At 44.3% G+C, this 26,774-nt stretch overlaps 1 protein-coding gene and 1 non-coding gene across 2 annotated transcripts in view; both read left to right on the top strand.

Moving 5' to 3' along the window:
- Nucleotides 1-26,774, top strand: part of LOC124551142 — a 131,445-nt gene that overhangs the window by 1,879 nt on the left and 102,792 nt on the right. The window contains exon 2 of the mRNA XM_047126104.1: nucleotides 26,101-26,433. Coding sequence (XP_046982060.1) covers nucleotides 26,101-26,433 — 333 coding nt within the window. The remainder of the gene's footprint in view (nucleotides 1-26,100; nucleotides 26,434-26,774) is intronic.
- Trnal-caa lies at nucleotides 21,122-21,196 on the top strand. The gene has a single exon. It is a non-coding gene; the product is annotated as a tRNA-Leu (tRNA).

Genomic DNA, 26,774 nt, shown 5'->3' with positions numbered 1-26,774 from the left:
TGTTTTTACTAAAGACAACCTTTATGTGCAGGATGAATGTCGTTTTTCCTTCTGGTATTGTAATTTCCTGCAGCATTGTTTCTGCAATGTGGATTATTTACATTAAACTTCATGGGGAAATAAATACACTGTGAAGCAGTAGTTAGAATGCTTAACTCCTTAAAGAGATGTCCTAAAGATGATAGTGGGTAGGCACATTCTTATAGTATGTTTTTGAGCATTCAGGACTTTTTCTTACAGATGTGTTGCCCCAGGACGTTATTCCTTATGACATTATCAAATGAAAATATGCTAACTTACTGATTTGACTCTCTCTAAGATTTGAAATCATTCTAAGTGCAAATATAGCTGAACTAAGTTGTTTTAAGTGTTTCCGAATGAGTCATTTCCAGTTTAAATTCTCATCAGTATAGGCACCTAAGAATTCTGAAGTTTCCACCTTCATATTTCCTCAGCAAGTGTTACACTTGCCATTGCTGTAGTATCCCTAATGAGCAGAACTGAATATGTTGTGTCTTTTTAAAATTGAGGTAGAGACCATTTGCAGAAAACAAGTCAATGATACTTTTACAAAGTTTGTGTACCATTTCTTCTGTTTCTTTGTGTATGCTTTGATTGATTACAATACTAGTGTCATCTACAAAATAATTAATTCTGCTTGTTGTGTGTCAGATAGAAAAACATTTATATATGTGAGGAACAATAGCTGACCTAAGGTTAAGCCTTGGGGAATCCCATACACAATTTCTCGTGTCAGAACAATGTCCTCAGACTAAATTCATTGAATTGTTAAGTAGAACTTTCTGTGTTCTTTTGGTTTACTATGACATAATCCATTGGTTGGTTGTACCATAAATCCCATAAAACGTCAGTTTATGTAGGAGAATATTGTGATTCACACAGTCAAATGATTTACAAACCAACCGGCACCCTTTTTTCATTTTTTTAAATTAAATTATTTATTTATTTATTTTTTTTACTTGGTTGTGAATCAATGTAAATGGCATTATCAATAGAGCAACTCTTGAGAAATCCAAACTGAGATTCGTGCAAGGTATTATTGTTGCTGAGGTGAGATACTATTCCAGAATACACCACCTTTTCGAAAATTTTGGAAAATGTCAGTAGGGAAAGTGGCCAATAGTTATTGACATCTCTCCTATCATGTTTCTTAAAGAAAGCGAGTGTTCCTCATGGTCACTGTTCATGCAGTCTTCAGCACATCTCCTATTAAACATTCAAAAATCCCATCAAGTCCAACGAGTTCAAGTCAGGGGGTCAGGGTCGCAACGGTATTGTCGAGCTATAACTGATACCCTTTGTCGCTATATTTGACGTTATTATTGTGAGAGAGTTCAACAACTGTATACAATTAGATATTTAAGGTATTCTCATTTATTGTTGTTCCATCTCAGTTGCACACATTTTTTATTTGAGAACAGGTTTCAGTCACTCTGGGTCATCTTCAGATCTAAGGAATTGCATCAGAAACCTGTCTTGTCTACTCAGAACAGCATATCAGAGTACTGTCAGTACCATGATCTGTTGTTCTGGGTAGACAAGATGGGTTGCTGATGAAATTCCTTTGGTGTGAAGATGATTGAGAGTGACCGAAACAAATGATAAAATCAAACGTGGGTGATATATTACTTTGTCATTCACACGTCACTTGTAGTTTTTCAAAATAAATGTAGCATTAGACATTAAAAGTGTTGTAACATTGGCATGAGCAATTTGTATGTGCGTCATATCAGGGAAACCGTTGGTTTGTGGACCTATGTTTACTAGGATTATTTGCTTGTTTCATTGTCCTCTGTTTGCCCATTTTGTTTGTGTCTGTAATAGTCGGGAAATATGGAAGCGTCCAATTCCACTGATCAGCATTGACCTATGGCGGAAACGACCGTCACTACGATTCCAATATGACGCCTATGACATCATTACGTAAACATGACAACAAACACAAAAATACATTGAAAAACGAACACACGCAAGTTCCACAAAAAATGTAACGAAACTAACAGGACAAGTGTGGGAAGTAGGGGGATTTTGGGTGGGGACATAGTAAATATAAACAAATTTAGACACACACCACCATACCAAACCACACAAAACGACGAAAAAAACGTACAACACAAAACTCCCCAAATTCCACTAAACGCAATATCCTTTGGCATTGGACACTTCCCTTGACCTATATAGCTCAACAGCAGCTCCAGATCCCACAAATTGGAACCGAATACTTCCCTTGACTCATATAGCTCAACGGCAACTCCCGATACTGGAACAGCCACAACCACCCATTGGGATCAGTTACCTTCACACACATAGGTCAACAGCGACTCCCGGTAACAAAAAACCCGCAGATACGACCACTAATTGGAATCTAAAACTTCCCTTCAGCTACATACCTGCAAACCAACACACGATACCAAATCACCAATACAACAAACCACACAAATCAGAACCACCCCACCAGCCACAACAACACACAACAAATACACTAAAAACAAGAAAAATGAAAACTTACCACAACAAAGTTCTGGTGCCGCAACTTAGGTCTCTCTCACACACACACACACACACACCAACACCAACGAAAAAACACACAACTAAAAGAAAGACTCAACCCACCCACACCCCAAAATAAAATATCTATAAACAAAAAACAATCACAAATTACACAAATCTCAATCACACATGACAACTCAACAAAAATTGCTACAATATAGATCCTCCCCCCCCTCCCCCCACAAACACTACCAACAACTAACCTCCCACTGATCCACACCCACCCACCCACGCAAACCACCCTAACTAACCACCTTCAACCTGTACATCTTACTGATAGCCCTTAAAAAAAAAAAAAAGCCCTCAGGGGCGCCCTTCTGTCAACAGTATTCATCTAAATGAGACTGAAGGTTAGAGGAGCACCTCTTCCCCCTACCAAGAACTGACTTAAAGACCCCCCCACATCCCTTCTATGGTATTCGTACAAGCCCCCGTCTCATAATTTTTAAACTATGGTTCATCACCACTAAATGACTGTACCCCCTTTCACCCAACCCCCTACAAGAAGAAAAAGCATCAGAAACTACAGTAGAACCCGGTTCTATAAACCCCTCAATTAACCCCACTAATTCCCTCTTAAACCGTTCCTCCACAAACCTAAAAACACATCCTGAACACCTCACCCCCCCCCCCCCCCCCCTCCCCGGTATAACAGCCTCCCACACCCAGAGCAGAGACTAGAGACCAACCACAGACATACCCCTCTGATACTCCCTTTTCCCAAACTGTAACTCGTCCACCTCCACCACAACTCCAGGCCCACCCAATGTACCCCTGTACTTAATAAACTCAGAACATACTTCGCGACAAAACGAAAACCGGTCAAGCACACTCCTCTCACTCACACCAGTCTCATGCACGCAAAAACTGTGAGAGGATTTATAACAAAAGTAGTATGTCATCAGCACAATCTCGCGCATGCCCAACCTAGACTTCCTGAACCAGGAACCTCAACTATCCCTACGGCACCACCACATATAACCGTCCCTGGTCCAAGACGCCGGAACTTATGCCAATGTCATATCATGCCCACAAACAGCGCACTTCACCACCTCCGCCGACAACCCAAACAGCTGCAGAAATTGATCAAATCCGACCGACTCGCCCCTATCATAGCATGCAAACATACACTATTAATTTTATCTGTCATATCGATACCTAACAAGGGCAGCAAAAAGTCAATTTACTCATATTAACACACGACCTACAACGAACAGCACTACAATAACTTTCACACAAAAACATTAAATCGTTAACTCACCGAAAACAATTCCTCTCCACACACAGCCAAAATGAGAACCAGCCAGAACAAGCAGTAACACCAAACTGAACCCAACCCAACACACCACACAACACAAAACCCCATAAACACGCTACACTCACAAACTAAACTCCGCGCCGTCGTGACATAACACACCACGACAGCCTTACATCACGGCTCAAAGCCGAGGGGTGGGATCGGACGCTTCGGTCGACCCATGGTCAGACATCATTTTGTGTCTGTAATAGTCAGACATCATTCATATAAATGATTTAGCAGGAGATCTGAGAAGCCCTCTTAGACTGTTAGCAGAGGATACTGTTGTTTACCGCCTACTAAAGAATTGCAAAATGGTTTAGACAAGATACTGCAAAAATTTACGATGCATCCTAAACATTGAAAAGTGTGAAGTCATCCACAAGAGATCTAAAAAGATCTGCTAAATGTTGTTACATAAATTTGAAGTCTTTCTAACCAATTCAGTACCTACGGATTACAGTTATGAACAAGTTAAACTGGAACCATCACATAGAAGACATTATATCGAAGACAAACCAAAGACTACATTTCATTGGCAGAACACTTAAAAGGTGCAAGAAGTTACTAAATAGACTGCCCACATTGTACTTGTTCCTCCTTTTCTGGAGTGTTGTTGCACAGTATGGGACCTTTACCTGATAGGGCGTCAATGGAGGACATCAAAAAATTTCAAAGAAGGGCAACTCGTATTATACAAGAAATGATTGATAGTGGTGCATGGTACCAGCAGGAGCTTGCGGATTATGTATCTAGATGTAGGTTAGCAAGTTGGTATGGCACTCATTAAAACTAGAGTGATTTTCATTGTGCCAACTTATTTTCAAAGATTTAGATCACCAACTTTCTCCTCACGATTTTCAGAATATTTTGTTGACATCCGCCTACCTGGATAGAAATGATGATCACATTAAAATAAGAAAAATGGGAGCTCGCACAAAGAGATTTGAGTGACCATTTTTTTCCGCATGCTTTGTGAGGCTGGAACAGTTGAGAAATGCTTTGAAAATGGTTCTGTGAACTGTTTGTCAAACAGCTAAGTGAGCAGTGCAGAGTAATGCTGTAGACATTGATGAACATATAAACCTTCTACTGATAATGGGACTGTTTAGGAATACAACATCTCAGAAATGGTGAGACCTGCTGTCTTGCTCCTTATCATTTTGCCAGTGACAAGCTACTGTGTGAGGCAAGTTGTGTTGATCTCACAAAGGTAACCTCAATAAATTTAACTCTTATTTAGGCATCAGATTAGTCATTCGGCCTTGCTTGACTTGAGTTTCAATTTGGCAATTACATTACGGTAGCAAGAACTCTCTGTCTTACCTAGATTAAGAAACAACAGATGTATATTTTTTGCAGTTACAGAATTTTTATTTTATAAATGATGCTTAGCACTGAGGTACCTTGTATCCACACATGTGAAAAGCAAATTACTGAGAATGTTGAACAGTATGATACCAAAAGATAGACTTAGCCAGAGGGGGACACAGTCCTGTATGAAATTAGAATTATATATTAATACCTTCAGCTGCTGATGGGCGTTGATATGTATCAACGGGGACAGGTGAAAATGTGTGCCCTGACCTGTCTTGAACCCGGGATCTCCTGCTTACATGGCAGACGCTGTATCCATCTGAGACACTGAGGGCACAGAGGATAGTGCGACTGTAGGAACTATCTCATGCACGCCTCCTTTGAGACCCACATTCTCACCTTATATGTCCACACATTACATTCATAGTGTCCCTACCCAAGATACTCATTACTTGTGGAAGACATTCGTACCAAGTCCCATAAGAGTTCGGGTAATATGTGTGCATCTGCACAGGAGGAGGAGGTCATGGCCGGTATTGCCAGAACTATATACTTATATGGATATGGTGTCTGTTCTTTCGGACATAGTACAGAAGCTACAATATAATCTCTAAATACAGAAAAGCCTTTAACATCAGTATGTTGTTTTGTGTCATTTTATTATAACAAGTCATACAAAAAATAATGTGTTTTCAAGGCATCTTCAATGTGCCAGTGCTTTGAAGCTGTATATTATTACAGTATAAGCTACAATATAAAAACCATCAAATGACATAGTCCAAAGTGGTGCCTCTTAGAGTCTACTTGTGATGTAAATGTGGTCTTGCATCTCACTTACCACATTCCTCTCAAATGAGCAAAAATCTATTGTACCTGATTCCACCTTTCATAGTTGAAAGCATTGTGGAACATGAAATGACACATTCAGATGTCACAAAATTCTACCAGCTCATTGTCCGCATTTGCTTTCGCATCCCATATGACGACAACATAAGGGATTCCTCGCAACAAAAGTCTTCCTCACATATTGTTCGACAAATTGTATCTCTATTTTCAAATTCGGTAGCTTTATCCTAAAGCATTACCTAATCCAGGGATGCAGCAACGCTGAAAAGCACATTTGTCTTCTCACTGCAGTCTCCCAGCTACTTACACCATCAAATCATGTCATTATGATCAGCTCCTTGTGGTGTGACATCTATTGCCTGTATATTTTACACAGGAAGGATAACATAGCCACTTTATTTATAAATATATTAATGTAACAAGTGCTTCTTGTTCTTTATATACTTTCGTTGCCTTGTGATGTGCAGTGGCAAAGTATGTCCATCCAGATACACATTCCACAAGTCAGAGTAAAGTGCATGGTGAATGGGGCATTGTACCAGTATTATCAATTTTCTTTCCTATTCTATTCACAAATAGAGCAAATATTTCTGTTTGCATTCAGGTGACTGTTAGCTTTTCTTATGATACCTGGGGGAGGACGACGGTTCAATCCCGCGTCCGGCCATCCTGATTTAGGTTTTCCGTGATTTCCCTAAATCGCTCCAGGCAAATGCCGGGATGGTTACTTTCAAAGGGCATGGCCGACTTCCTTCCCCGTCCTTTCCTAATCCGATGAGACTGATGACCTCGCTGTCTGGTCTCCTTCCCCAAACAACCCAACCCTCTTATGATACATGATGATGATGATGATGTCTCATACTCTGAGGAGTGTAGGGGATGATGCGGGAGACCCACACCGCCGACTAGGCAAGGTCCTAGCAGAGGTGGTTTGCCATTGCCTTCCTCTGACCATAACGAGGATGAATGATGATGATGATGATGATGATGAAGACGACATACCACCACCCAGTCATCTGGAGAAAGTTTTATTCAGATACAGGTTTTCTAAAATTACCAAATATTGTTCTGCTAGAAAAAAGATTGCACATGCTTTCTATGAGTATTTCCCTTGTCTGTTCTCAGATCCAAAGGAAATGATTCATTGAAATTGCAAACAGGAAGAATTAACAAAATGATACTGATATGTTCTACATGGGATACAAATAATGGAAAGAATAAAAATAACCATTAATCTTATAGTTAAGAGGTAGACAGGCTTATAAGAAAGATAGAAATTGTTGCTACCCAGGCATCAGCATATTTTCCTTACATCTAATTCTACATTAATAATACACAAAGTAATGCGAAGTGCATGGCAAAAGGTCTTTCCCATTATACCTGTTAGTTTCTTTCCATTCATTCGTGTATGGAGGGCTGGAAGGGTGACTGCTGAACACTAGAATGGCAGAGTTTTTGACATTACTAAAATGCCTGAAAGGGGTCATTTTGACCCATATAAATTATTTCCATATTTGACTTGAACAAATACTTTATTTTACTGTAGGTTAATCCCTAATTGATTGTGAGATACAATGATTATTTAACATTACTTACTTATGTCAACAATAAAAATATCTTACTGACCAATTGTTGCTCATGTTAACAACCTTCCTATACTGCAAGCTTTCGTATGATACTAATTGTAGAATCTTGGTGTATATCATTCATATTATGTTAACATGTGTTGTACTTGTTACTCAGTTCACTGGGATCTTCTAGACTCATTTAGCACTGATTATTTCTTTTTTACATGCACATTTTCCTCATACGCCTTTGCGGCACTGTAAGACAGTTGTCAGTTGTCAAGTGCCTTTGCAGAGGCTGATTTCACACTTGTTCCACTTTGAGATAGTTTTGGTTCAGTGTCTTTCGATTTTATCTGTTCTTCTTTCTGTCCTTTCGTTCCCTTGTGGTATGTGAGTTGGTCAACTCCTACATGCGGACTTTGTAGTATATTTATGAGGCATATGATCAGCTATGTACACCTCATATTTTTTTTCATTGTGAAATGTTATAGTTTCAGGTTTCTTCTTTCTTTCTCTGCTTATTACTACTTCGCATACAGTCAAGGTGCAGTCTGGTGCAGGTTCGTAGTGGATTGTTTTTCAGCATCTGGCTTCTTTACCCCATGAGAAATTTTACAACAACTCTTTTCATTATGTCAAATAATGAAGTTTTTTTTCCCTTTGAGCTTTTCATCAAACTTATAGAACATGAAAAAGTTGTCTATCATCATGTTTCCTCTTTGAATTAGAAATGGGTCCATGAAACACAGAACCACATACTATTTGGGTGGTTACTTGTCTCTGTGTGTCCTTTTTTCTGTCATATGAGAAAGTATTACATATATGCTTTTTGCTACATCGGAAGCAATCCAGAATTAGAGACCACATTTGTCAGGTTTGTTGGGCATGGTTGGAGTGAACCTCCATCTTGTTTTGGTTGGTAACTGTGGCTCGTCACTGATTATACTCTCTCCAGGGCAGTAGGGCAAATACTGTTTTCCATGAACTTTCCCAAATTTCAGGTATGAAAGCAAGTTTGTTAGCTGGCTTGTCACTCAGCTCAGCTTGATCATCAAAATGGAGAGAAATTGGAGAAGCTCCTGAAACCTGCCCCTTTGTGGCAAAAGGAAGCCCTGAAGAGTTGGACCAAAAACCATCGTCGGACATACATTTTGTACAAATGACACCCTGATCATATGGGTGACAGCTATCGAATTTTCCAGTGACGTGGTCAAATCGTGTGTGTTAATTTTTATTACCCCCCCCCCCCCCCTCCCCGCTGAACATTTGGTTGTATTTTGTTTCTTCATGAGCATAGCATTGCTTCATCAAACATAAGGTGGAAAGCGCTGGAGACGGAGTCGTCCACTTGTTGACGCATAAGTAGTGGGACCTCCTCTCTCCTTTAGAACGTACGGAGCTGACCTCCTCCTAGATGATGACAGATTTGAAATCTCCCACTACATTCCATCCCTAGTGATAATCTGGGATTACAGAAGCATCTGATTCCACCCATCTACTTTGACCCATTACGTCACCAATATGGCAGAAATGATGATTCTCAACATCCCCAGTATGCCACCTATGGCGTCATTACATAAACACAACAACAAACACAAAAATACGTATAAAACCAACAAACACATCTCCCTCCAAAAATATAATCAAACTAACGGGACCAGTGTGGGAAATTGGGGGTTTTTGCATGAAACAAACTAAATATAAACACGTACAGACACACGTCACTATCCCAAACCACACAAAACGACGATATAAAAACACCACTAAATTCCCAAATTCTGCTACACTTACAAAATCGGCAGGAATCAGTCATTTCCCTCCACCTATATAGCTCAACCGCAATTGTTGTTACCACAAAATAGAAACCAACAACTCCAAAAATTAAAAACCAACAACTCCAAAAATTATAATCACACCGCAACTATTGATACCACAAAACCAACACCTAAAACAACAAAAATTAGAATCTGACACTTCCCTTGACGTATATACAAGGTTATTACAAATGATTGAAGCGATTTCACAGCTCTACAATAACTTTATTATTTGAGATATTTTCACAATGCTTTGCACACACATACAAAAACTCAAAAAGTTTTTTTAGGCATTCACAAATGTTCGATATGTGCCCCTTCAGTGATTCGGCAGACATCAAGCCGATAATCAAGTTCCTCCACACTCGGCGCAGCATGTCCCCATCAATGAGTTCGAAAGCATCGTTGATGCGAGCTCGCAGTTCTGGCACGTTTCTTGGTAGAGGAGGCTTAAACACTGAATCTTTCACATCACTATGCGTGAAACTTACCCGCCCGCGTTCAACCGTTTCTTCGCTCACTGCAGGCCAACCCGTTGATTTCCCCTTACAGAGGCATCCAGAAGCTTTAAACTGCGCATACCATCGCCGAATGGAGTTAGCAGTTGGTGGATCTTTGTTGAACTTCGTCCTGAAGTGTCGTTGCACTGTTATGACTGACTGATGTGAGTGCATTTCAAGCACGACATATGCTTTCTCGGCTCCTGTCGCCATTTTGTCTCACTGTGCGCTCGAGCGCTCTGGCGGCAGAAACCTGAAGTGCGGCTTCAGCCGAACAAAACTTTATGAGTTTTTCTACGTATCTGTAGTGTGTCGTGACCATATGTCAATGAATGGAGCTACAGCGAATTTATGAAATCGCTTCAATCATTTGTAGTAGCCCTGTAGATCAACAGCAACTCACAATACCAAAACACACACAGCTACGACACATTGGAATCAGACACTTCCCTTGACGTATACAGCTCAGATACAACTGACGATACCAAAAAAATTGAATTCGAGTACTTCCCCTAAGATACATATACCAACCACCAACACATGCAGTAAATAAAACTGACCTAACAACACATCAAAACCCCACCGAACATCATAACACACAAACAATAGACCCAGAAAAATGACTACTTACCACAGAAAAGTTCCGGCGCTACACACTAGGTCATCTACCTCAAACACACACACACACACACACACACACACACACACACACACACACACACACACACACACACACACACAAACACAAACACAAACAAAACAAACCCCCCAACTCGCATATTCTGCTTGCATACACTGCATTTCACTATCTCCGCGACAAGCCCAATAAATTGCAGAAACTTAATGACGGACAACATGTCGTCCCCCATTTCTGCCTGCAGATGCGCACTAGTAAACTTAGAAGTCATATCCATACCTAGCAGAAGAAGCCACAAATTGAATTAAAGAATTAAACGACTTACCGCGCGACAGACAGCAAACCAATAACATCAAATGACACCGAACATAAACAGAACGGAAACGTAATTCTTAACTCACTGAAACTAATTTCTGTTCTTCTATAACAGTCACGACCGATAAATGCACACTTCAAGCACTGACACCCAAATGAACCCAATGCACTACATAATACACCACCAACTGTAACAAGACGACATCCACAAACACAACACACTCACAAGCTAAACCCTGCACCGTCATGTCACACACCACAACACCCTTATATCACGGGTCAAAGCCAACGGGTGGAATCAGACGCCTCCGTTGACCCGATAATCTTTGTAGAGGCATTTAAGTGTGCTTGCTGCGATGGGTGAGGTGAAGATTGATGTAGATCAGCAGCAGCATCTGCATCCACCTTCACTAATCCCTCTTCATTCACAAAGTCTTTATCTTCACTTTGGTACAAAATTCTCAACTGTATCAGTGAAATCAATTAGCAGTTCTCTGTTGGAAACCACTAAAAGAGGTAACATTTCTCCATCAGAAAGTACACACTGATGAGACATTTCTAAAAATGCTTTTCATGGACAGAAAGTATTACCTGAGTTGAACTACCCATAATTCAAACCCGAGATTTGAAAGCAATTTCATGTTTGTCTTTGACACAGCCCCACATCTCGAAACTTCTGTGAACTCATAATGCCTAAAACAAATTATAGCCCTAAATAACGAGCAAAAATGAATCTAAAATTTAATAATTGTCAAGGCCATGTTCGAAACTAATGCGTCTGAATGTTTTTATTCTTTCTCAATTTCGGTAGAGGTATTACGTGTTGTGCGTCTTTCTCGTTTGACTTTCCCAATCCACTTATGTAAGTTGCAACCATCTGCCACTAGAGGGCTCAGAACCTTGGATTCACTGTCATCATTGATGTTCCATCCAGTCCTGACTTGACCCCAAGTAATTTTCATCTGTTTCTTACACTTAAAGAACAACTTCGAGGACTTCATGTTGACATTGATGAAGCTGTGCAAGCAGAAGTGAGCTTGTGGCTCAGTTGACAATGTCAAACAATCTGCAGTGACAGTATTGGCAAACTGGTCTCTTCTCAGAGAAATGTTTTCGTCGCCAGGGTGACTACGCTGAGAAATAAATATGTAGGCATGAAGAATAATGGTGTAGAAGAATAATGGTGTAGAGTGTTAATAAAGTTAGTTTTATTTAAAAAGCTGTAAGAGTTTTCACACAAAGAATAGGAGGAATTACTTTTCAGCACACCCTTGTTATATCTCAAGTACATATGGCTCACTGTGGAGTGGTTTCATTTAGAAACCAGTCATAACAGCATTAGCTCAAACTTAAAATTTACCTTACAATAAGTTTAAATATACCTACTTTCATTGTCAATGATCTCCGCAGTATGATCACTATAAAAAGAAGCCATGTCACAATCCCCTACAATCACGTAGGACAATCTCTTATCTGACTACTCATTTGAATGCTATAAATGACTGCTACAGTGCCCTATATTCTTAGAAGTACCTCAGTGTACCACTAGATAATGGTGGCTTGTACAAATTTTACCAATGTTCAACAATGTGTTGGCCAGTAGTCTTTTGACTGAAAAGAGTAGTAATCTTAAATTAATTGGCTATATTAATTTTACATATATAAATTGAACTGTTTAAATGTATTTAATTTTTTTAATTAATTGTTTAATATTGTGAGGAGTAAAATAAAATGAAAGCATGTGCAGTCGAAAACAGATGGCTGCGTCCCTACTCAGAGTTTATTGTAACACAGCTGACCAGCATTTCAGCACATGGTACTGGTTTCTAGTTATTGTGCCCATTTTAATTGCATACCAACACACATTCAAAGGGAAATGGCTTAATTGTAGTGCAATATTCACAGTATGCTAAGTGCATGACACCCGGCTGCTGCTGCCACTAGATGTCTCTCTGTTAAATAGCAATTGTGGTTTAATACAAAAGGCACTGGTACCAAGAAGAAGAAATTAATAATAATAAAATGTTGATTTTAGGCAGAAATCACTGGTACTCAGACCATTAAGAAATACTCCAGGTTGGGTCACACAGTTGTTTAGCGACTTTATAGACTTATTGCATTTCTATGGAATTCTGCCAATGAACCAAAGTTTGCCACCTGATTTCTATCCTTACAGAAGGGTATACCTATCCTTGCAGATAGGTACATCCAGGTATCCCTTTGAGTTGAGTTATTTTCATTGTCACTCATTGATATTGTCATAGATAACAACATTTTTGCATTTTTTGAAATGAAAAATCTTAAATTTGTGAATATTACCAATCTTTGCAAGATCTCACTAAATATTTGTGCAGATTTTTTGTGACACTACTTCATTATTGATAATTGTATTGTCTGCGGAAAGTGTGAGATTATTATAATTGTCTGGGAGGTTACTAATATGAAATGTGAAAGGCAGAGGTCCCAACACACTCCCTTGAGGTACACTTAAAGTTTCTTATTTATCTCGTGATGATTCCCTATCTGGAATAAATTTGTGTGTCCAACATTCAATACAATCACAAATTTTGCTTAATGCGCCATATAACCATATGTAGGATCTAGGTATAGCAAATGGATCCGCCTACTACCAGATCCCTCCCGTTCTCTCCACTTCCCCTCCTCCCCATCCACATCCCCTTGCATCCCATTCTCTCCCTTCCCTTCTCCTTTTCCCTCCCCTCCACGTTCCCATGTTCCTTTCACCAACTCCACCCAACACAACACCACCACTTAATTGAGTGGGCAGTGTAATTGGCTGAGACAGTATAGCTGTTTTTTGTGTATATGTGTATCTTTATTAGTCTCTTTTAACTCTGAAGGAGGTCATTTACCCATAAACTAGTCTGTCGATAGCCCATTACCTTTTTGAATAGTAAATTGGCTTCCATTCTCAGAGATAAATGTCAACTTCTGTGGCGTGTGAGATGTAATGGTGAACAGCTCACTCACTCCCTCCCTCCTGCGGGTCCAGGGGTGAGAATAAGCCCGAGGCATTCCTGCCTGTCATAAGAGGTGACTAAAAGGAGTATCCTACTTTTCAGCCATATAAGTTCAGGTCCTATTTTATGGTTTGACCTCCCACATTTCAATTACTAAAGAAGTACGTTCTATTTGGGGATGGGTGCCTTATGTGGTCCACCATATATCCAGCGTGCAGTTACACCTTTTGCATCTCATATTCTCCTGGATCTGCACCCCCACCTGCAATCCAGTTATATGGGCAAGAATGCATTACAGGGTACATCATCTACTTCCATAGTCTGCTGCCCTGTTTCGTCTAAGACAATATTGGATTTCTCAGCACCTAACATCCAGCACGGTAGACAGCTCATCGTGGTGAGCCCATCATGTACCCATTTGGTGGTAGCCCCCTGACAACACAGGGACTGCACTGCTGATGCTAGAGTGGCAACCTCCCCACAGATGCGAAGGAGTAGATCCCCATCTTCTGGGGGCATCGGGACTCCCAGCAATGGCCATCGTGCCAGGTGGCCCTTGCTGTGACTGGGTGACGCCCATGGGGAGTGTCCCCCCTGCGGGTCCGGGGTACGAATAGTCCCGAGGTATGCCTGCCTGTCTTAAGAGGCGACTAAAAGGAGTCCCTCCCCCTCAAGGGGGTAGTTTGCACCTGCGTCCGGAGACGGACGGTTCAGCGAGTTACATTTGTGGTCATTTTGGTTTTTCGCTTATTCTGGTTTGTTCCTTCCTTTGTTTGTTTCCTTTCTTTGTCCTTCTCCCTCTCTCACTGTCTTCCTTATTTTTTATCTTGCCTTCTTCTCCTTGCCTTCTTGTCCACCCTATTGTCCCGCCTCGGTGTTTGAGACAGTCTGTCCTTTCTCTCTCTCTCTCTCCCCCTTTTTTTTCCTATTCTTCTTTCCTCCCTGTGTGTGCCTGAAGGCCGACCCATGCGTCCGCACGTGTAGCTGGTGACAGGGTAAAGCGTAATTCCCCGCCCTGGGTAGACAAGGAGGGCCCGTGCGTACCCCCTGGTAAAGGCCAGGCCCAGGGAGGGGTGATTGTCCGGGCTGACACCTTCTGACCATGCCGATTGGTCCCTCCGTCCGTTTCTCAGGAGGTGTGACCTGAGGTGTAAACATTCACCTAAAGCCAGACCGCCCTCTGAGAGAGTCCCCACAAGGAAGGAGCACACCATCGGAGACACTGGCAATCATGGGGATTCATCTGCAATGGATTTTCTTCTGCCCAAAAACGGAAACTTGACCAGCCACCAGTGGCAAAAGTACTACCGCCTGCCCCAAAATTCTTCGTTGTTTCTAGATATGAGGACGGAAAGGATTTTTCGTCTGTCAACCCTTTAGTTATTCAGAAGGGCGTAGATGCCATAGCCGGACCTGTCAAGTCTTGTACCAGGATGTGTAACGGCACCTTGTTGTTGGAAACTGAGAGCGCCTTTCAGGCACAAAAACTCCTACGGGCCACACTCTTGTACACATTCCCTGTCCGGGTGGAAGCTCACCGCACTTTGAATTCGTTGCGTGGTGTGGTATCTACTAGATCACTTGACGGATTAACTGACAAGGAGATTCAGTCTTTCTTCGCTGAGCAGGGCGTGACGGCTGTCCATAGGTTCATGAAAAAGGTCGACAATGACCTTGTTCCGACCCGGACACTTTTCTTGACCTTTGATAGTGTTCAGCTGTCGTCGCGCATCAAAGCGGGCTATGAAGTTATTTCTGTTCGCCCCTATGTCCCGACCCCTACGCGCTGCTACCAGTGTCAGCATTTTAACCACACTCACACACTCACTAGTCTTGTTCTAATGCGGCTAAATGCGTCACTTGTGGCAGGGCCGCCCATGAGGGTGACTGTCCACCTCCGTCTTCTCGTTGCGTGAACTGTCAGGGTGACCACGCAGCATTCTCTCGCGACTGTCCCAACTACAAGGATGAATGCTGTACACAGGAAATTCGGGTCATAGAGAGAGTGTCCACCTCGGCTGCTTGCAAGCTTTTTGCTATTCAGGAGCCCACCTTGCTCCCAGTGGGGAAATAAACTAAAATTGCCCAGTCAACGTCTCCTCTTCCTCCTGTCAGCCCTAAGACACAAGCACCTTCATCAGCTTCTGCCAAGACTAAGACCCAGAAGTCAGATGCACGGGCCTTAAAGAAGGAACTGTCCCGTGAAGACTTCTTGCATACCCCGAACTCCCAGCCATTGAGCAGTACTACGACTAAACGACCTTCCAAGAAGGCTCATAGGAAGAAAAGTTCTCCTCCGCCACGGCACATTTCTTCTCCTGCGCCACCCAGCGGTTGCCGCCCCAGGCCGGCTTCCGTTTCGCCTGGGCACACCACTGGTAGCTGAACATCTGGCCGTTCACCGGCAGAGGAAGCTCCACCTCCCGACCCTCTTAACATCCTGACCGATGAACCTATTGAAAACATGGATGATGACTCTGCGCCTATTGATAGTGGGAGCAGTGCTCGCTCGAAGCCAGGCCCTCAGCGGCCTTCAAGGTGACCCCTTCTTGCTTCTCCTTTTTCTTCTCACGATGGCACTTCTTCATTGGAATATTCCCGGCATTCGCTCCAACCGAGAGGACTTATGCTCATGCAATCGTATTGACTTGGCACACTATACCTCTGTGCGTTTTGACCTACCCCTGTGGCAGGTATTCCGGCTCATGGAGGGGTTATGTTGCTGGTCCGGGATGATATCTACTACGATCTCATCACATTGCACACCGATCTGCAGGCAGTTGCCATCCGAATTACTCTCCCCACTTTCATATTTTCCATTTGTACTGTTTACACTCCATCGTCGTCTGCCGTTGCTAGGGCAGACATGATGCAAATTATTGCTCAGCTACCTGCACCATTTTTGTTGACTGGAGACTTCAATGCCCACCATCCCCTTGGGGCTCTCCAGCATCCTGCCCGAGAGGCTCCCTGTTAGCAGACCTTTTCAACCACCTCAATCTTGTCTGCCTCAATACTGGCGCCCCTACTTTTCTTTCGGACACCACTCACACCTATAACCATTTAGACCTCTCTGTCTGTACTACCCAACTTGCACGTTGGTTTGAGTGGTACCCTCTTTCTGATACGTATTCGAGCGACCACTTCCCTTGTGTTATCCATCTCCTGCATCATACCCCATCTCCATGCTCAACTAGTTGGAACATCTCCAAAGCAGACTGGGGGTTCTTCTCTTCCAGGGCAACATTTCAGGATCAAAACTTCGAAAGCAGCGATAGTCAGGTCGCACACCTCACGGAAGTCATTCTCACTGCTGCTGAATATTCCATCCCTCATACTGCTCCTTCTCCACATCGTGTACTGGTCCCCTGGTGGACCGCAGCATGTAGAGAAGCTATACGTGCTCATCGACGTGCTTTACGGATCTTTGAACGCCACCCTACGATGGCGAATTGTATTAATTATAAATGATTACGTGCACAGTGTCATCGTGTTATTAAAGAAAGCCAGAAAGCCAGCTGAGCTGCTTTCACAAGCTCCTTCAACAGTTTTACTCCTTCTTCTGTTGTCTGGGGTAGTCTGCGCCGGCTATCTGGCACTAAGGTCCACTCACTAGTTACTGGCTTGACGGTCGCGAATGACGTCCTTGTGGCCCCTGAGGATGTCTCCAATGCCTTCGGCCAATTTTTCGCAGAGGTTTCGAGCTCCTCTCACTACCACCCTACCTTCCTTCCCCGACAACAGGCAGAGGAGGCAAGGTCACCTAACTTCCGCTCCTCGAATCGTGGAAGTTATAATGCCTTATTCACCATGCGAGAACTCGAAAGTGCACTTGCCCGGTCACGGTCCTCCGCTCTGGGGCCTGATTCTGTTCATATTCAGATGCTGAAGAACCTTTCTCCTGCGGGTAAAGGTTTTCTTCTTTGTACTTATAATCGCATCTGGATTGAGGGACATGTTCCCACATGCTGGCGCGAATCTATTGTTGTCCCGATTCCTAAGACGGGGAAGGACAAGCACTGGCCTTCCAGTTATCGACCCATTTCCCTTACCAACTGTGTCTGTAAGGTGATGGAACGAATGGTTAACTCTTATTTGGTTTGGCTGCTCGAATCTCGACGCCTACTTACCAATGTACAATGTGGATTTCGTAGGCACCGCTCTGCTGTTGACCATCTGGTTACCTTGTCGACCTTCATTGTGAATAACTTCTTGCGGAAGTGCCAGACAGTGGCTGTGTTCTTTGATTTGGAGAAGGCTTATGACACCTGATGGAGGGCGGGCATTCTCGGCACCATGCATACATGAGGCCTTCGCGGTCGCCTTCCTCTTTTTATTCGTTCCTTTTTAATGGATCGACAGTTCAGGGTACATGTGGGTTCTGTCCTGTCGGACACCTTTCGCCAGGAGAATGGGGTGCCACAGGGCTCAGTTTTGAGCGTCGCTCTCTTCGCCATAGCGATCAATCCAATAATAGATTGCCTCCCAGCTGATGTATCAGTCTCCTTTTTTGTGGACGATTTTACCATCTACTGCAGCGCGCAGCGTACATGTTTCCTGTAGCGCTGTCTTCAGCGTTGTCTTGACCGTCTTTGCTCCTGGCGTGTCGCCAATGGCTTCCGTTTTTCTGCCGAGAAGACGGTCTGTATTAACTTCTGGCACTACAAAGAGTTTCTCCCACCGTCCTTACATCTCGGTCCCGTTGCTCTCCCATTCATGGAGACGACAAAATTTTTAGGTCTTACATTTGACAGGAAACTTAGCTGGTCTCCACATGTGTCATATTTGGCTGCCCGTTGTACCCGTTCCCTAAATGTCCTCCGTGTTCCCAGTGGTAAGTCGTGGGGAGCAGATCGTACTGCCCTACTTCACCTATATCGGTCGATCGTCCGCTCAAAGCTGGATTATGGGAGCTTTGTATACTCCTCTGCACGGCTGTCCATCTTAGGTCGCCTCAACTCTATACAACATCGGGGGTTACGTCTTGCGATCCAAGCACTCTATACTAGTCCCGTCGAGAGTCTTCATGCTGAAGCCAGTGAATTGCCACTAACCTACCGGCACGATATACTGCTTTGTCGGTATGCCTGTCGGCTATTATCAATGCCCGACCACCCGTCTTATCGTCCCATTTTTGATGACTCTCTCGACCATCAATACGGGTTGTATGTATCTGCCTTGTTACCCTCTGGAGTTCGCTTTTGCCGCCTCCTTCAGCAACTTGATTTTCCACTCCCTACAACCTTTAGAGTGGGCGAGAGCCAAACGCCTCCTTGGCACCAAGCTCAGGTTCGCGTTCACCTTGACCTCAGCTCGCTCCCAAAGGAGGTTACCCCAGCTTCGGTATACCGCTCACGGTTTGTCGAACTTCGTTCGAAGTTCATTAATACAATCTTCATTTATACGGATGGCTCTAAGACCAATGACGGTGTCGGGTGTTCTTTTATTGTCGGGGCACACAGTTTCAAATACTGGCTCGATGGCCATTGTTCAGTCTTCACAGCTGAGCTATTTGCCATCTATCAGGCTGTTCTTTACATCCGCCGCCACCGACATTCTGCTTATGTCATCTGCTCCGATTCCTTGAGCGCCATCCAGAGCCTCAGTGATCCGTATCCAGTTCACCCTTTCGTGCACTGCCTCCAATGCTCTCTTCAGCAGCTGGCAGATGACTGTTCTCCGGTTACCTTTATGTGGGTTCCTGGCCATGTCAGTATCCCAGGGAACGAAGCTGCAAATGTCGCAGCCAAGGCTGCGGTCCTCCAGCCTCGGACAGCTTGTTGTGAGCCTTCATCTGATTTTAGCAAGGTCATTTATCAGCGCATTTTATCGCTGTGGCATGCTGATTGGTCTACACTTACTGAAAACAAGCTTCGGGCCTTGAAACCTCTCCCCACGGCCTGGACAACCTCTTCACGCCCTTCTCCACGGGAGGAGGTCATTTTGGCCCGGTTACGGATTGGACACTGCCAGTTCAGCCACCGCCATCTGCTGATGGCTGCACCGGCGCTGCTCTGCCCATGTGGGCAATTGCTGACGGTACGCCACATTTTAACGTCCTGTCCGAATTTTAATACACTGTGCATTGATCTTGGCCTGTCATGTACTCTGGATGAAAGTTTAGCAGATGACCCAGGAGCAGCTGCTCACGTTCTTCGTTTTATCCACTTGACAAACCTGTCTAAGGACATTTTATTGTGCTGTTTTCTTTTAATCCGTTGCCTGTTAACGTGCCTTTTATAGTGTTGTCCTTTTAGTTGCTGTTTTCACATTGTGCCTCGCGGTGCATTCATAATTTAGTCTGGACGCTAATGACCACTGTAGATGTGCACCCTTCGGGGCGGATGACCCATGATGAAGTGGACCAAGTCATCTTTTGTTGGCGACCGAATAGCCCCAGCAGTCTCTAAGAAAGGGAAGCTTGATAATAATGCCAGTAGGTATGACCCTAAATTGTTCCCCTCCCTAGCAAAACCAAGGAAGGAACTAGGGCTACAGATTGACGAGATCCATATACTCCTCATTACGTAGTGTGCAGCAGAAATGATGGGAACTCCTTTCTGGATACGAAGCCTCTGTTGTTTGTTGAGCACCTGGAGGATAACTGTGGGAAAGTGACAGCACTGTCCAAAAATGTGCAGTGGTTCAGTTTTGATTCAGATGGTATCCCAAACCCAGTCGCAGGTGTTGCTTGCCTGTGACAAGTTGGGTGATATTCCAGTTTTTGTCACTCCCCATGAAAGCCTCAACATGATCCAGGGAATTATTTTTCATTGCGACCTTTTGTTCCAGCCAAATGACGAGCTATGCGCCAGCTTAGAATGGCAGGTTGTTCATTTCATCCAGCACGTTTTCAAGGGACCCAAAGACAAGGCCTTCATCTTGGCCTTTGAGTGTGATTCATTACCTGAAAAGGTCAAGGTGATGGTATACCGACATGACGTCAAACCTTACATGCCTCCCCCCATGGTGGCGCTCTAAGTGCTGGAAATTCAGGCACATATCGTCCCGGTGCAATTCCAGCAGTCTCTACGTGTGGTGCTGGAATTGCACCACATGTAGAGACTGTGGATGTTCACTGCATCGGAATACTTCGTGTGCGTCTTCTCCCACATTTGTGAATGGTGAAGAGCACCTCTCCCCCTGCTCGCAGGACTGCCCTGTACTCCAAAAGGAGCGGAAAATCATGGAGTACAAGACCCTGGACCGGCTGTCTTACCATGAGGCTAAACTCAAACTGGCAGAAGTAAAGCTGTGAGTACCGGGCGTGAGTCGTGCTTCGGTAGCTCAGTTGGTAGAGCACTTGCCCGCAAAAGGCAAAGGTCCCGAGTTCGAGTCTCGGTCGGGCACACAGTTTTAATCTGCCAGGAAGTTTCAGTATCGCCATCGATGACACCATTACACCCACCATCTAAGCTTACTCCAGTGGGCCCTCAGGGCTGCCCATCCTCCTCCCCCCTCCATCTGGCTGGGGGCACATCTTCTTCTGTTGCTCCCAAAGCTTCTACTTTGGTAGCATTGCCGCCCCCCCCCCCCCCCTCTCTCTACCCAAATGCCAGAGACATTGGTCCGCTTCCCCCCAGCTGGAGAAACAACCACCTCCTCCAGCTCCTCTTGGGAGTCTTACCTTCCACAGTTGCCCCCTCCCCCCCTCCCATCCACACCCCCTTCACAGTGGTCAAGCAGACACCAGCCAGTGGCTGAAAGAGCTACTGGCTGTTGGTCGAAGGGTCTCACAGTCTTCCTCTGTTCCTGAAGCTACTTCAGAGAAGCCCTTCCAGCAAGGCCCTAAGGAACAGTGAAAGGACAAAACTTCAAAGAAGAAGTCCACTAAGGAAACAGGAGCCTCCAGCAACACCTGTACGAGCACTCCCACACTGCTCTACTTCCAAGGATGAGGTAGAGATTCTGGCATCCCCTGAGGACCCAGATCTCACTAACTGCTTGGATGCAATGTCACTGGGTGCCAACCCTCAACCAATGGTGGCAGGTGACGCTGAGGCGTAATTTGCCTCCTTGGTCACTTCATGCCTTCCCAGGCAACAGGAAGTGTCATTCTCCAGTGGAGCTGTGGTGTGTTTTTCTCCCACCTGGCTGAATTACATCAGCTTTTATGCTTTACATCTGCATTTTGCATTGTCCTTCAGGAAACCTGGTTTCCTGCATTGTGGACCCCAGCCCTTTGTGGCTGTTGGGGTTACTGCGGAAATTGTCCTGCCTGTGGCAGACTGTCAGGTGGAGTTCGCATCTTTGTCCTTATCTCTGCCTGTAGTGAACCTGTGCCCCTTCAAACACCTTCAGAAGCTGTGGCTGTCAGGGTGAGGACAACGCAGGAAATTACTGTCTGTAACATTTACCTCCCTCCAAATGGTGATGCGCACCCCCAAGTATTGGTTACGCTTATTTCACAACTCCTCCCACCTTTCCTCCTTCTGGGTGATTTTAATGCCCATTACCCTTTGTGGGGTGGAACTAAGTTTACTGGCCGTAGCAATGATGTTGAGGACCTGCTAACTCAACTTGACCTTTTCCTCCTAAATGCATTTGCACACACACATTTCAGTGTGGCAAATGGCACATATTCAGCCATTGATCTCTTAGTTTGCAGTCCTGGCCTTCTCCCATTTATCCATTGGAGAGCACATGACGACTTGTATGGTAGTGACCATTTTCCACTCCTCCTGTCCCTCCCCCAGCTGGGCTCCTCCCAAGGCTGACTTGGAAGCTTTCACATCCGCTACCATCATTGAATCTCTGTTGCGTGCCACCATCAGTGACATGATTCTCACCATTGCTAATACCATTATTGCCGCAGCTGAATCGGTTATCCCTTGTTCTTCCTGTTGCCCCCTGCGGAAGTCAGTGCCTTGGTGTTGCCAGAAATCACTGCGGCCATTAGAAACTATAGGCGGGCCCTCCAACGTCATAAGTGTCACCCCTCCCTGGAGAACCTGATTGCCTTCAAATGGCTCTTTCACCCCCTTATCAGGCGGAGGAAGCAGGAGTGTTGGAAATGCTATGTCTCTACCATTGGAACATGAACTCCCACCTCCCCGGTTTGACCAACCTCCACCAACTTTATGGCTATCGGACTCCTGCAGGTGTACCTGGAATTTCCACAAATGGAGCTGTATCTGCAGAGCCAGACGTAATCACAGAGCATCTTTCACAGCATTATGCTTGCATCTCTGCATCTGAGAATTGCCACTCCACCTTCAGTTTTCTCAAACAGAGGGTAGACCGACAACACCTTTCTTTTGCTCCACGACACCCTGAGTCTATAATGCTCCGTTCAGTGTGTGGGAATTTCTCAGTGCCCGTGCCGACCATCCTGACACATCCCCTAGCCCAGGCATTTGCAAATGCTGAAACATCTGTCAGTGGATTCTCAGAGCCACCTCCTTGCCGTCTTCAAATGCGTCTGGAGCAATGGTGAATTCCCATCGCAGTGGTAGGAAAGTATCATCGTCCCAGTGCTAAAGCCTGGTAAAAACCCAGTAGATGTTGATAGCTATCGTTCTATCAGCTACACTAATGTTCTGTGCAAACTACTCGAACCTATGGTCAGCCGGCGGTTGTGTTGGCTCCTTGAGTCTTGGGGCCTTCTGGCTCTGTCCCAGGTGGTTTTTGCTAAGGACGCTCTACCGTCGACAACTTGGGCACCTGGAGTCTTCCATTTGATCGGTCTATTCCTGGAAACAACACCTTATTTACGTCTTTTTCGACCTGACGAAGGCCTACAATACCACTTGGCGACACCGCATCCTCACTACTCTGCATGAGTACTCCCGATTTTTATACAGAAATTTTTATCACTCTGCACTTTCAAAGTTCGCATCAGTGCTTCCCACAGTGAACCTCATATACAAGAGAATGGGGGTCCCACAGGGCTCTGTCCTGAATGTCCCACTGTTTTTAATTGCCTTCAATGGTCTCGCATTAGCAGTAGGATTTTCAGTATCTCCCCTCCTATATGCTGACGATTTCTGTATTTCCATCTGCTCCTCTTCTATTTTTGTGGCTGAATGCAAGCTGCAGGGAGCTGTATGGAAGGCACAATTGTGGGCACAGCTTTCAGTTTTCGGTCATGCACTTCTGTCGTCATCGTACTGTCCATCCCCACCCAGAACTTTACCTCGATGACCAACTACTAGATGTAGTGGAGACCTACCACTTTCTGGGATTGGTCTTCGACGCCCACATAGCTTTGCTTCCCTATCTTCGTCAGCTTAAGGACAAGTGCTGGTGGCACTGTAATATTATTAGATGCCTGGGGCATACCGACTGGGGTGCTTATCGTCCTACACTGCTGCAACTATATAAAGCCCTCGTACAGTCCTGTATTGACCATGAGAGTGTGGTGTATGGTTCAGCATCGCTCTCTGAACTGCATCTGCTGGACACTATGCACCACTGTGGAGTTCGGCTCGTGTGTAGAACCTTCCGAACGAGCCCCATGAAGAGCCTGCTGGACACTGTGCACCACTGTGGAGTTCGGCTCGTGAGTAGAACCTTCCAAACGAGCCCCATGAAGAGCCTCCTTGTGTAAACTGGCATTCCTCCATTGCAGCTCCAGCAGCAACTAGTGCTTGCAAACTATACTGCCCACATTCATAGTTTGCCTTGCTATCCAAATTACCATCTCCTTTTCCTTAACACGGTGATGTGACTCCCGCAACGGTGGCCCAGAACTGGGAATCCCCTCGCTGTCCGTGTCCACTCGCTTCTTAATGAACTCAACGCTTTCTCCCTACCACCTTTTCTGCTGATCCACTTCTGTACACCTCCGTAGTCCATACCTTGTCCATGGCTTCGACTGGACCTATCGCAAAGCCCAAAAGGCTCTGTTCCACCTGAGGCCCTCTGCTGGCAGTTTCTCTCTCTTCTCAGCGAGTTCCAGGGCTCAGAAATAGTTTACTCTGGTGGATCAGTGGTAGACAGTCTTGTGGCTATGTTTACACTCACATTGGCCATACTGATCAGCGCTCCGTGCCGGGTGGCACAGTGTTTTCACTGCAGAGTTGGTAGCCATCTATCGTGCCCTTGAGCGTATCCGCTGCTGTGCCGGTGAGTCCTTTGTCATTTATAGTGACTCCTTAAGCAGCCTACAAGCTCTCGACCAGTGCTTCCCTTGACATCTTTCGGTAATGACTATCCAGGAGTGTCTTTATGCCCTCAGTGACCTTCATTTGGACCCCAGGACAACTCATGATACCGGGCAGTGAACTTTCCTGACAGCCTGGCCAAATAGGCTATTGGTAAACCGACTCGGGAGATCAGCTTGCTGGAGACTGATCTTCGATCGGTTTTCCGCCACAAAGCTTTCGCGATCTGGGATACTGAATGGCGCACCCACAGTACCCAAAACATACTCTGTGTTATCAAGGAGACAACAAACGTGGTGATGTAGTTTTCTTTATCTTTTATTTTCTGACTTGTCCTTTTTTTCCCACTGTCCTTCACTTCACCTGTCTACCACAGTAATGTATTTAGATTTCTGTTCTTATTAACTCCTGTAACATGTTTTCGCAGTAATCCCTGCTATATCCGCCACCTTTAAGCTCTCACATTTTCAAATCTTATCCAGTGCAGTTCCCAACTATCAGATTTTCCTTCTCACCTCATCTGGTAAGTCTCCCCTGACATGGGGTGCTGGGCAACTTTTCCATAACTCCCCCATTTCCTAAAGCTCTCCAGTCTTTTCCTTCGTAACTCTTCCGTGCCCTTCATCCCTTCTGCCTCCACTTGGTGAGGTGGTTTTTTTATCAATCCAATTATGTTATATTCTCTCTCTCTCTCTCTCTCTCTCTCTCTCTCTCTCTCTCTCTCTCTTTAATGTGATGATAAACCTGTATAGTCTTGAAATCATTTGTACATTAATTGAACATTAAAATAAATTGTTTAGTTCAGCTGTAAGGAGAAACTGATGTAATTACTGGATACATTAATGCTTGTCTTGTTGCTACAGAACTTTCCTGTCAATACTTCCACATTCATATTATCCTGACTTTGATAAGCCAGCAAGAGACCCCACCAATGAAAGTAACATCTGTGATATTAAATATAGATAAGTGTTTCTTTTCATGTATTATTTTGGCTCTGGTAGCTTTTATTTCAACATCAGATATCAAGAGGCAAAATTATGAGCTAAATTGTTTAAGAGAGTGATTTTCGTTGTTTATTTTTATGAGAGAGAGAGAGAGAGAGAGAGAGAGATTCATGTGAACTTTCTTCATATCACCTGTTTGTTGCAGTCTGCCGCTGATGCGCTGGGAGCCCTTGTTGGTGCAACAACTGCTGGAGAAACGGTGTCGATGGACCACCCAGTTACACTAGTGCCGCAGTTAATAGATGGGTGTGTCTCATATGCCGTGCAGTTTGCTAACGGAGAAGATGAATCTGCAGATGTCGGCAGTACTGAGCAGCAGGAGGCGACAATGGAAACTTCGTGTGCCTTCTCTTCACCCACAGAATTTGCCGTGTCAGTGACAACGGCACCTGAAACTAATCAGGAACAACTGCCACCACTTCCTGTACTTTCTTGTGTACGGGAACACAAGTCCTTACCAATCGCGGCTAAGACTCAGGTAAAGGCCACCACATAACAACAATCACATAACTGCAATCAGTAGTGAATTGCCTTATCTCATTGACAGCAATAAAATCAAATTGTACATTATGTGCCTGTTAGCAGTAATAATTAGAAGTGTGGATATTTGAAATAAATTCTCATACCTTTAGAAAATTTCAATGTGTAGTATGCAGAATTACTTTGATTTCAATGAATAAGTTAAAAATAAAAATAACTGAGCAAGTTGTGTGCTAAAATAGCTGTAGGTAAAGCATATATTAGATGGTGCAGCAATAGAAGATAACACAGTTGCGAACAGAGAATGTACGAGGGTAGTTTGAAAAGTTCTCAGAATGG

The sequence above is a fragment of the Schistocerca americana genome, chromosome 9 (assembly GCF_021461395.2).
Source record: "Schistocerca americana isolate TAMUIC-IGC-003095 chromosome 9, iqSchAmer2.1, whole genome shotgun sequence".
NCBI lineage: Eukaryota > Metazoa > Arthropoda > Insecta > Orthoptera > Acrididae > Schistocerca > Schistocerca americana.
Note: the sequence above shows the minus strand (reverse complement) of the source record. Positions and strands in the feature narration are given on the sequence as shown.